The 12,699-nt window shown below is 44.3% G+C and overlaps 1 protein-coding gene across 2 annotated transcripts; it reads right to left on the bottom strand.

The window, feature by feature from the left end:
* Window positions 1–418: 418 nt before the first annotated feature.
* cd9b (CD9 molecule b) lies at window positions 419–12,338 on the bottom strand. 2 transcript variants are annotated; one of them, XM_049008136.1, is made up of 8 exons: window positions 12,029–12,338; window positions 5,191–5,293; window positions 3,985–4,082; window positions 2,675–2,749; window positions 2,456–2,557; window positions 1,736–1,825; window positions 1,126–1,209; window positions 419–1,037 (listed from the first exon to the last, which is right to left on the bottom strand). In XM_049008136.1, the coding sequence occupies exons 1-8, from the start codon at window positions 12,095–12,097 to the stop codon at window positions 972–974; spliced, it is 687 nt and encodes a 228-aa protein (XP_048864093.1). In that variant the 5' UTR covers window positions 12,098–12,338; the 3' UTR covers window positions 419–971. The 2 variants fall into 2 exon arrangements, with proteins under 2 accessions (XP_048864093.1, XP_048864094.1); XM_049008137.1 differs by lacking the exon at window positions 12,029–12,338 and adding an exon at window positions 8,060–8,241.
* Between the last annotated feature and the right edge of the window lie 361 nt (window positions 12,339–12,699).

The following is a 12,699-nucleotide window of genomic DNA, read 5'->3' as shown; positions in this document are numbered from 1 at the left end:
TGTATGTCAGTCACACTGCTAATTTGAAAAAAGATTAATAATTAAGCTAGGTATAATTAAACAGCAGGGGTTTAAAATGTGCTAATGTGAACAAGCTTTGATCGTGATTGATCAATGTATGGGGAAATGGCCTTTCGGAAATCACAGTTATAACTAACAATGTTACAGAGCTATAGATCTGGGGTACAAAAATGTAAGGGGGGGGGGGGATGGTAACAGTGAAGATGGTTAAAATGTAACTAATATGCAAAACCTTAATGGTACAGGACTGCTGTAGTAATAAGCCATTGCAAACTATACAAATTGCGTACAAATGTCTGTTGTTCACATGGTACGTGACTTTTCTATAGCTGTGTGTGGAAGTGTGCCAGAGTTGCCCAGAAACTGCACTAACACAGAATGCAGAAAACAAATCAGAACTGGTTATTAATTTTATTTGGCATTTTTAAATGTTACACCAGTGTTCAATGAAATAGGTACATAAAAATCAATTCTTTATAAATCAGGTTACTCAAACTGAAGCTTTACAAAAGTCAATATTAATTTTAGCATATGAAAAAAATACATCCACAAGTAGCATACCGCAGAACAAATGATTACATTAAAAACCTGTTAAAAATACAAAAATCAGGAAAACAAATTTGAAGGCTTCCCCTGTCTAAAGGGGAGACGATTAACATTCTGAAAACAAGCCACCTTCAGATCACTAATTACAAAATGCATTAATTGTGTAGCGTTTAATGTATGTGTTTGCGTATACGTGTGCAATACGTGTCTGTGATAAACGGCTTCACACAATGTCCATCTAGTACAGATTCTGTCATTAGATATTGGGTGTGTTTTCATACATTTTTGGGTGGCTCTTCAATATTACATTAGAAATTACATGGGCAATGAAAGCTGAGATCTCAGGACAGACGTAATATAAATTAACAGTGAGGCCTGGCTCCTGGCCAGAGGCAGCGGAGTCGCTACACCACTTCCTGTGACCTCTTGATGGCGCAGCAGAGCATCATGCTGAAGATCATTCCAAAGATCTGAAGCGGAACACACGGGTGAGTTAGTGCACACCACCACTAAATGGCACCAAATGAGGCCCCGCCCACACTTTCCGGTTCGCCTCACCATGATCACCCCGATTCCAATTCCTACGCCACCGATGATGTGTAACTTGGAATTGAAGATGTCCGTGATGGCAGTGGGACAAATCTGCAACCACAAATGCAAACTGTACAGGATCTGTCTGTGAACATATAGTGATTGCATGACTGGGTTTGAGCGATTGAGTACTCTAATTTTTAGGTTAAAATGAAGGACCTTCTGTAATTTTGGGGTCCTTTCTTGCCAAGAGCTACAGGTCGCATTCAAAGCTTGATCTTCATCTTCAAAGCTTCATATTAGCACATTATAAACACCGGCTGTTTAATTATACCTATCTTAATTATTAATCTTTTTTCAAATTAGCACTAGGTTACGGCCTGCCTATATGGATTAACCCAACAGTTGGTCATGACTGACGGCATTAAAGACAATGTTTTTTTATGTCTAACAAAACAAAACAAAAGAATATAGCCAATATAAAAAATTAACACAAATCATCAGGCCTTAAAGCCACCAATTGTGCAGCTCTGATCTTCCACCCCTGCAACTTTTAGCAAGTGGTTAAGTGGTCACTCCCGGAATAATCCAATGCTCAGTCAGCACAGACTGACACAATGGCAGAAAGCAGCTTTACCGTGGTAATGTACTGTTCTAGGCCTTCCTTTTTTGGGCAGGTCTCCTTGACCCACTCAGGCGGTGGACTGGATGTCCCACAGCAGTTCAACTATGATAGAGGAAAAAACAAGACAGGTGTCATGAGGGATCCGCATGTTGCAAAGGGGCTCTCTGGCTCTTCCCCATCAAACTCTGTAAGCAGGGCTACAGAGCTGAGCACTGTGGTGAAGAATAACTGCTAAAGACCAGACCGGTCTCTCTTTCTGAAAGGGAAGTCGGTTTCATATACATATATGTGAATATCACAGTGTATTTTTAGATGCAGACAGGCAATACACTCTGAAACAAAGCATCACGTTTCGTGAATGTGATATGATCTCTATAACCACTAATGTCTGCATCTTTAGGCTTGGTGAGAGTCGAGTTGTAAAAAGTAGATTTTTTGTCAAATGTAGATTTGCTCCTGCCTGGCTGAGTCTTCCTCTTTCCTCAGACGCATTTCTATTCAATTGCACCATTACAGTCAGTAGGAGACAAATATTACAAGGTAGAACTTCCCTACTAATTTGTACACTTGATTTTGATACCAAGCAGTATAGTAACAGATTATCAGTGGTCAGCAGTCTTGGCTCATCGTTTTCAGTGTGACAGGATCATTTCTGTCGGTCTTGCATCTTGCTGCATCATCCCTGTCAAGGAGGCCGTCTGGCTCACCTCGAATACCGGCACAGGAACTCACCCCAAACTGGATGAGACGTAGGGTCTCTTTCAGGGCTTCCTGCCTTGTGTCTTTATAATTCTGTAAGGTCTGTCTGTAGAACTCGGTGATCTCGCTCACCACCTGGCGCGGGCGAGAGGGAGAGATGTAGCATGGTAGCGGTAGCACGGCATTTGAACACGGAGTCGGGGGGGCAGGGCGCGTAGGTGCGGAGGTGAACGCTCTGAGCCCCGAACTTACCTTGTCTTGGTTGGAGAATCCCCAGATTCCAGCTGCGACCTCGGCTGCGAATATGACAAGCAGGAAGAAGAAGAACTGGGGGAGAAAGAGAGAACCGTGAGCTCCAGCGGTCTTTCACATCAGGGACGTAGGTCACCCTAAACTCCAGGCGGAACTGCAAAAGCCGCCCCTGACGCGAGTTCCACTCAGCAGCAGAGGGGTGTAGATTCAACAGTTACCCTTCGTCTGCATGCGACGTCTGTTACTCGACAGCAGAAGGTGCAGGGTGCAGGAGTTTTGGAGGGTAGAATTGTCACCATTCGAGAAAGTGTATCGTTCAGATTTTAACGGTACCTATACTCATACAGATACTGCTCATCCATCTGGTGCTTAAATGGTTCTCTTATATTTAATAGCAAAAAAGAAACAAATTGAGAACAGAATTAACATTGCTTTATTTTATCATACGTGCTATATCTAAATTAACATTCTAGAGTTGAAAACTGCAGCGAGAATGTTCTGAACGTCACTATTATGGATCATAATGTGATTATTGAAATGTAAAATTAATTTTTACAGCAAAAGAAACTGCAATGTTTTGAACAATTCACCATCATAGACTGATTTTGTGACGATGGAAATGTAAAACAAATGTAGTAATTTTCACTTTTAAGTGAAAGGACTTTTTCCACTTTGACAGTAGTTTTACTGTGTGGTAAACTTAGTTTGTCCATATCACTAAATCTCAAACCAGATGTTTTGACAGATTGTGTTTGCGACCATGCAGAAGACCCGTTGCAAAGTCAGCATCGACTCCGGTGAAACTTTGCCACACTTGTTGCTGCATGTGAGTGAAAAGGAAGTGAGAGCGAGTGAGCTGCCCTCTGTCCCACCCCTCAAGCGGCTGGTGACGTTGGGGCTCATTGATACTACGGTCTTTTAGACCCGGGGCCCGTTTAATACTGGGCTTTGGTACTCCTCCCTAATGCCCATCCAGTCTTTATGACCTTTTGGCTCAGGGCCCGCTCTACCTTTTCAGGTGCACAAGGCAAAGCTTTACTTAGGCCTCCCTACCAAAAAATTTTATGATAATTTCGATTCCTCCTCAACGCAGGTAATTTGCATGTAATTCCTGTTCTACTGCCTATTCTGACAATAGCTAGTCAACCCTGTAAGAGCTAACTGATCCCTAAGTAATGCAGGTTCCAAGGCCAACCAAGTAGGCTAACCTTGGACTCAAGCGGACATTTTATCTTCGCAGTGGGGTTTGTTGGCGGGTAGAGGGGGCAGAGAGACAGAAGGACACGGTATTGAGATAACGAGGCACTCACCAATCCCAGCATGCACGGCGATTCCTGGATCGCCCCACAGCACCCCAGGAAGCCCACCACCATCATGAGTGCTCCGGCAGCAATGAGGATGTAGACTCCTGGGGAGGGGAGGGGGCGTGCAATGATGTCATGGCAGGAGCCGAAGGGGATTTCTTGTGTATTGAACAATCACGTTAATTTTGCAGGATGAACATACATTAATGAGGAGATATATAAGGGGCGCGGAGCTGCCAGGGCCGAGCAGCCACTGTGCAGAGAGCTGACTGCAGAAAATGGGCGACATCTTCACACATTACGAACATCAGCCTCGGCATTCAGGCAAATAATGGCGCCCACCAGCTATTCTCGCGGACAGCCTACAATTAAGATGTTTTTCATAGCATCGCAGCCCCCCCCCCACCATTTTGTTGCCGCTGCCACGACACTGCCGTCCTCCCACAGAAGTTATTTTGATGGGGTGGGAAAAAAATGATCAAACTTTTAAAAAAAAAAATTCAAAAAAAGGGAGTCTTTCTGCACCAGTCGGGCGGAGACAAAAAAAGCCAACGACAATGGGCGTCCTGTTCGGGCTGTGAAAGGACGCTCTCTGTTTCTGCTTCTGAAATGAACTGCTGCCAGGTCTGAGGAGCGTCCATCGCCCCTCGACTCTCCCTCCATCCCCAGAAACAGCGCCCCCTTTATACTGACTGCGGCCTCGCCCCACTCTCAGACACTGCCTCCTTTGAACCCGCCCCCGTCCCCCAAGGCATTAACGACACTTTTCAGGCAACTTCAGTGCTTTGATTGGATTAGTAAACCGTTTTTCTACCTTCATAACTGTTTTCAGGGAACTTAATCCACATCAAAAACATTCAGGACAACTGGTGCAGGCCTGTCGGAGTTTATCTCTCGTCCGCGTAAAAATGTAAATACTTGTATGTAAGGGTGAATGCATTTCTCTCTGTAAATCAGAATGACTTCCCTACTAATGTTTTGTTGGTCACAAAAGCTTGTTAAACACACCAGTGCAGATATTACTGGGAAATTGCTCTTGACTTAATAGCGGTTGGTGTAAACGGCAACTCCCTCTTTGTCCACAGAGGTGTTCGCATAGGAAAGGGAGCTGCTCGTCTCTCCCTTGGGCTAAATTTTCAGATAAAGGCGGCGTGAAACCTGTTCCCATGGTTACAACAGAAACACCCGATCTGGAGGGAACACGCCTCTTACCTGTGAAGAACACGGAGGGAGAGTCCTGCCCTTCAAAAAGGCCTTTGGTCCTGGAGTCGAAGCGCAGCCACAGTCCGATGGCCAGAACTGCAGTTCCTGCAAGCTGAGCACAGAATCTGTCAGTTATGCTCTCTGCCCCACCTCCATCCTCCGGGATAAAAATGTTTATCGGCCCTATTTGTCAAGGCCATGCTGTAGATAAGTCGTGAAAAACATGATTCTTGTTCTCTAACAAAGGCCACTTTGTTCTCACAATCTCCTTGGCTCTGTGGCACCAGGATGACCCGAAATGTCTCTGAAGCAGGAATCCAGGTGTTTCTTTTTTAACCCCCACACACACCGGGTCTGCCACCTTTTCACAAACATTTTTCCCATCCCCAAAGGTGAACTGTGATCCTTAGCAAGCTTTTCTGGATAATAATACGATCACAGGTCCCTAGGCTGTTTGAGTTTTCAAACTTCGTCGCCTAATTTCACCCTGTCCCAGTGAGGCGGTGACCACGTCAGTAAAAGATGTTGACCAGGTGGGGGCGGGGGTGTACTTCGGCAGTTTGACTGAGTCACTCACTGGCAGATAACATTGATAATGTAATTATACTCGGTTAGTCGAGGCCCTTTATTAGCGGAAGCTCTTGGGCTGCAGCCTGGGTAAGCCTGTACATTATAGCACTTCTGTCAGGCCCTTGAGTCAACGGCATCACAACTCCTACTAAACAGACACACAACTCTGGCTTGCCGGATGACATAATGTTTTGACCAGCACAGCTGGGATACCGCAAAGGGCCTGTGTAAGGTCTACCCTGAATGAATGTCTGTAAGAAATAACATTACAGTAACACTTTACTTGACAGGACACAAATAAAATAGCATTATACTATTACTTGTATGCTAATTAACCACAAACAAAGTCTTAGTTACATACTGATCTTGTTAATTCATCATTAATGAATTGTGATGCATGTTTTATCTCAAGCAGTTACTATATTTGTTATACCTGTTAATTCTGTAAATCTTCGTAAAATACTGAAGGAACAAGTCATGAATATCACATGAAACACTGATATCATGACGGTTCCTCATTGTATTTGTTCATGATTTGCACGTCATTAGTAACCAAGTTATTACGAAGCATTTATGCTCCATCAAGTAAAGTGCTTCCACTATTACAGCAGACAAACACATTTTAAGACAGAGGTGGAGACCCTGATCCATGGAGAGCCGGTGCGGGATTTTGGGACGACCTCACAATCAGCCAATAGTAAAGCAGTGCTTCTCCACTCCAGTCCTGCGGACCCATTGTAATTGGCTGATCGAGAGGCCATCACAAAAACCCGCACCCACAGCGGCCCTCCATGGAACAGGTTCCCCACCCATTTTAAGAGGAGCGTTGCAACTGTCACTGGCGCGAATGAAGTTGCATGCGAGATGCATGTGTCAGCGATGATCATGTGAGATGCTAATTCCTGTGTTAACCAAACTCATCACACAGAGGCAGAGGACAGAAGCCTTATTCATCCTCGGTAGCTGCACACACACACAGACACATATATACGCAGAGTACTGTGCAAATGTCTTAGGCAGTCAAAAGATACACATCTGAAGCCATTTATCTGGAAAGTACTTGAACTTTTAGCATTAGAACGCATGCAAATTAAGAAAAACACAATAAGAACCAGTAAGAATGTCTTCTGTTCTCCATTCACTTATTGATATCTTGCTGGATGGCTAGATGATCACCGCTTCAGTCCCCAAACCTCTCCTCAGGGGCACCTCAGCCATTCTATGTTTTTTGTTAAATTTCAACCCCAGCTCATTTCATTAGTTGATTAATCTAGTTTTAAAAGCCTGTGGGGTGTTGATTAGCCGTACGAGACGTGCTAGTGGCCGTGTCAGACAAAATACATTTTGGTGTTTTCGATGTCTGCTGCAAATACTCGGGTTTGAGGTTTTGAAGCGGCTAAGCTGACACACTCTGACAGGCATAATAGCAAAATTGTACACCAACATGAAGATCAATTAAAAGTCATTTTCTTTGGCTGCCTAAGTCTTTTGCACACTAGCTGTGCAAGCTGTGTGTGTGTGTATACAGGATATTTTATCCAGATTTTTTAAATTCCTGCAATTTCAAACCTATAAATTACCACTGAATCCTGAACTGATGCTTGACCTAAATCTACCCTCCTCACCTCTTATTAACTCTGTTCGTGAGACTAAGGTGTGGTTCACGTGACTCTAACCGTGGTGAATACGAGTCGGGCCCACTGACTCCCCAGGACAGGAATCTGCTGTCTTTGTTCAACATTTTAATCCCATCCAGTGGAGACACACACCCTGTGAGATTTCTTTGTCATTTAAAAGAGCAGTGATCAGATGGGTGGAATATTATGGTCACAGGTGATAACCCACCCACCCCCCCACCATCCACCACACACACACACACACACACACACACACACACACACACACACATAGCAATGCGAGAAACATCACAGCTTGCTCTCTGTGTTACACCCGGTTTGAAAATGCTGGCGAGAGAAGGTCAACCTCGCTGATCCAACTCCATAGCTAACGTTAAAAACGGTGTGTAGGAACTCAGATGTACTGGAAGTGACCCAACCCTAATCAAGACGGATTCTAAACCTGTGATACTTCACCGTTCGCGTGAACTCTCACCTAACTTTTTTTTTTTTTTAAATAAAATACATAATCAGCCATGGTTTTGCGGACACCGCTCAAACTGCGCAGAAATCACACGTAATCTGGCTGTTTGTGAGGCTAAGACGGCACAAGCAGGCCACAGATTACCCTCGCAAGCACACGGAACACTGCCCTCCCCAACACCCAGCAGAAAGCACGGCGGTGAACCTACCCAGAACAGGAAGTTAAAGGCGAACATCAGGTACTTTACACACTGTACTCCCCCCCTGATTGCCATGCTGGACTCCGTGCAGTGAACCGAGAGAGAATGGAAGCACCTTCTGCTCCAAGCTTGTCCTTCCGCTCGAGTTAGTGAATTCCTGAGAACCACACCCACATATACATTACCTGCCCTTTGTTAGGTCGCTGTGTCCTGGAAAGGGGTTGGGCTTGCATGAGGGGGTGGGCAAACCTGACAGGTACTTCCCCACCCTCCACTTTAGTTTTGCCACAAGTTCTCCGAAGAGAATCGCACATCTACACACAAGATACATTATACTTACCTGTAAAACTCCTCCAGTGGAGCTTCCGCTGGGCCGAAACTAGACGAGGGACTCGCATCTGGCCCGGAAAGCCTTAGAGAACCATATTCACCTGGACTGGCCTTCACACATGTGTGCACTGTTCACACATTGCTCTATATACTTTGTTTAGAATCTTGTCATAAAACACCTTGAATCATTCCCCAGATGGTACAGCCCGAATCTGAAGAGTTTAAAAGATAAGGCTTTCTGTGGCAGTGGCTGCTCGGCCCTCTCTGCTTGCACATTTGCAGTGGGGGAGGAGCACACTCAATCCTCCTGCTTCTAAAGAGTCTGTAATTCTATATCTCTAAGTCCCTGCGGACGGGGGCGGGAAGCAGCGCTGGTTTCTGTACCTACACAGATCTTGTGAGAGATCTCAAACCTGGGATTAGGACAGAACAATGAAAAGTGAAATTAAACAACGCCTTTTGGCACCATTTCTGCTTCACTGAAGACTCCGCACATCACTTGGTGCTGAAGTTCTGATATATAAACACGAACAGAACGATTATACGCCTTGGGTATAAACCCTGCGTTCTGTGTAATGACTTCAGATGGAGCCGATTCCAAGCTGAGCTTGATAAAGACTCTTCTTTCCATTTTAATGCAAATGAAGGCCAGGCCTTAGATAAGCACGACGACGATAAGCATGGGCTCAGGCACCCATGGAAACAGGATTCTGGGAACTCGAGCCATTTATTAAAAGCATGACTGCTTTATCAGTGTCACTTTACTTGAGGAGGTACAAGTAACTTAGTAACTCAGTTACTACTCAAGTACAAATCATGAACAAATATAGTAACTGTAATACACAAACCATTAAGACTGATTAATAAACAAACATGTGATCAATTCGTAACTGACACTTACTTAATGCATTAATTAACCAGAAACTAAGAGCATATTTGTATCCCCTCACCTAAAATGCTACAGTTTTATCTACCGCTCATACTTTACAGTCACCATGGCTAGTTTCACCAAAGTTCACAGGGATCCGTAAATCCGGCCGTTTCTTCTGTGCAACATCAGGAATGGCTTAGATGATGATGATAGTCACAAATCAGCGTCATGGAAATTTAATTTCTTACTCAACAGTGTGGGAGCAGGACATGTAAACAATACGGCTGTCTGTATGCATTGCAAATGTCACAACAGCCTTTGGAATGGTGCATAAAGAGCCGTGCGCAGAGAGGACAAATGCGGATGAATTCAGAGACCATAATGGAGGCTAGATGCTTTTTTTTTTTTTTAAAAAAAGAGACTTTTGAAATAAAACTTCTAGGCCTGTATCAGGGAACCCATGCAGTGTTAAATCTGCTAACAAGCTCAAACGGCCTGTTCTGAAGCGATATTCAGGCTTGTGAATGCGTTATTTTATTGACGTAACCTTTTTCGATTGTTCCAGTAAAAAGCCGCCACGAGTCGTTCAGCTGACCTTTGCGTGGTTTCCCGGCCAATCCAGAAGTCTGCAAAATCCGCACAGAAGGGCACCAGTATGGAGACAAAACACTGACAGAATTGCGATGAGAATTCATTCTTGCATGACGCAGTACCTTCGAACTTCAAATGTTTTAATGTTTACGAATGACACCCTACGCAACCTGTTATTTTTAACAGAAAAAAAATATTTCATTCCATCTAAAATCTTACTCTAAGTGTTATCTTCAGTATAAATCATTAAATCACTGAACTGCTATAACCAATAGTCTTCATTGTTAGTAGAGTGTCGAATAATCAGATGGGCAGATTGGGCTGAATTAATCCATTGACAGAGCCATTGGACATAAGCAGATGTGTGACCTAACCTAGTTTAAGTGACACACAGGATGATAGGATTGTTCTGAAGGCAAATCGCAGCGGACTACAGCCAATAGCAGGGACACCCCTCAGTCCACACTCAGACACAGTGGCAGTGTCGATGCAGCTTGCAAGGGGGGGGGGGTTGTAGCAAGTTGTGGAGCAGAAGAATAGAACTGAAGAATATCCCTTTTATTTCGTAGCATCTCCGGGTGATTGACGCTGCATTACGGTCAGTTCAAAAACCTGTCCACATTTTGTTCTGTTAACTGCAGAAGGAAGACAAACCAGCAGGAGGAAATCTGTATGCATGCTGGCAGAACATGCAAGCTGCACATGCACAGACCCCGGGACAGGAAAGGAACCAGCGTCCTGGGGGTGCGAGATGAACAGCCGGTAAGGATGGGGCATGAAATAGTGGCTGCAAAAAAAAGAGCGTATTTGCCCGAGTGTTTACACTGGAACACCACTCTCAGTGCTGATAACACTGAAGAGACGAGCCATGTGACGTATAATTCGCTACACTTTGGGGGTCCTACTGTCCTGCATTTAAAATCTACAGTGAAGACTCAACATTCAAGCCGGACCACAGACCCAATGGGGCAGTCTGCGGTGTCAAAATGTTTCGTACTTTTAAACGTTATTTCATCTTGTCGGTGTGACTGGCAGCTGAAACTGAATCCAACAAGGCAGAATTATAAAATAATTTTTTGATCTTAATATTTTTCTCACTGATCTGAAGGCGCCAGTAAGGTTCCGTTTTCCCATGTCATGAAGGCATTGTAAAGATAAACAAAGATGGAAAATTAAAAATAAAAACACTTACAGCTGGAATTTGCCTGTTTTCACAACGAGGTTTTTATGTATTCTTAACCATTTGGCATTTATAAACACCTTGTATAAATAACACAATAGTTTAATGTTGCCATGATTTTAAAAAACAAATATGAGGAAAATAAACAATCAATTTTTAGAGAAGATGTTCTTTATAAGTTAATATCTGTCTGTGCACATCGTTAATGCAAATCAGTACACGTCGGAATTCAATAAGTGCCATTTACGCGATGATAAACAAGTTTGACGGGTCAAGTCGTCTGTCCACCTATGTAAAAGGCACCGTGGCCGTGAGCAGCAGCACACAACCTTAATTTTACATTAGATTAAGCAGGTTTATTTATAGGAGATGGGAATAGGAGGCGTGCCTTAGGTGTCTGGATCGGCACGCTGGTGAGACCCGCCCACCAGCGGACAAAGGTGCACACCAGTACCGGCACAGCTCCGGTACGCTTCGCACCGTACCTTCCTGCAGCATAGGGCTGCAGGCCTGGAGCATGCAAAACGGCGAAAACGCAGGGAAAAGCCCTTTCCTTAATCGGGATGGCAATTTCATGAACTGTGAAACTAGGTCACATGGACACGGACTACGGGGCTTGCACCTGCTGGTGATTAACACAGGAGATCGACTGTCGTTTTAGGAAATGTCTGAGGGTGGATCTTATGATGCATCTACAGATTTATTAATGGAACCGTGCAAATTGTCGGTTATGGTCTGGTATTAAATATTACCGATCGCTGATGAAAAATAGATTCACGCAATTTGGCATGTAAATAAGTCAAATATTAGAATGGATGCTATTTGCATTCAGAAATATTATTCTGAATTTTTCGCGAACTCATTATCGTATATTTTGCCCAATAAACACCCCCCCGCAGGGACAGATTTTATGTCAAGCAGTTTTGAAGTCACTCGGTACTATTATATTCGGGAGGCGCATGACTTCATCACCAAACACACCAAAGGCTAATCGCTGAAAACTTACCCAGAAGATGAAATTGAAGGTGAACAGCAGGTATTTGATGCATTTATCTCCCCCTGTCAGCGCTGCCATGGTGTACGCTGGTGGATTCCTTTAGCGAAACGATTCCTATGCTGTGCGATGGCACCACAGCAAAACGGCACCCTATATGCTCGTGTGATGGCAATAAGAAGCGCAAGGTGACGAGTAAATGGCGAAAGGCTGTAAGTCCGATGCCGACGGCGTTAGTCCCCGCGGTTGCCTGCTGCCTGGATGATCGCCTCCTGGATGATCGCCTCCTGGAGAGCCTGCGTATATAGCTGCTCACTCCCACTTCGCAACTGCGGTCAGAAGACGCTCACATGGCTCTCGCTATTCACGAGGGCTGATTGACTTGCTGGCCACGTTTTTTTCCCCCCCTTTTTCTTTCATCCGGAGAGAAAGGCTGGTAATGTAAAGCGGACAGTATATCAACATTTAGCACTTTGATGGTTCTTTTATATTAATTGCGTGCCACTGAAACTTTTTTTTGTACATTCACAAGTTGCCTGTACGACCATTTTCATTGTTAAAGTTTTTTGACGGTTGATTTAACTGGTCCATCTTATCGCCATGAAAGAGTACCCTTTATAAACAAATGAAACGTGGCGCGTGGTGCTGTGGCCTACAGCATCCATCGATCTGCTCCTCTCATG

The sequence above is a fragment of the Brienomyrus brachyistius genome, chromosome 3 (assembly GCF_023856365.1).
Source record: "Brienomyrus brachyistius isolate T26 chromosome 3, BBRACH_0.4, whole genome shotgun sequence".
In the NCBI taxonomy this organism is placed as follows: domain Eukaryota; kingdom Metazoa; phylum Chordata; class Actinopteri; order Osteoglossiformes; family Mormyridae; genus Brienomyrus; species Brienomyrus brachyistius.
Note: the sequence above shows the minus strand (reverse complement) of the source record. Positions and strands in the feature narration are given on the sequence as shown.

Excerpts from the sequence above, each read along its gene's own strand:
- cd9b (XM_049008136.1), bottom strand. The coding sequence starts at position 12,097 with ATGGCAGCGCTGACAGGGGGAGATAAATGCATCAAATACCTGCTGTTC. Across the intron at positions 2,558-2,674 it reads GATTCTCCAACCAAGACAAG|GTGGTGAGCGAGATCACCGA; the intron begins GTAAGTTCGGGG and ends CGCCCGCGCCAG. Across the intron at positions 1,210-1,735 it reads TAGAACAGTACATTACCACG|ATTTGTCCCACTGCCATCAC; the intron begins GTAAAGCTGCTT and ends TTGTGGTTGCAG.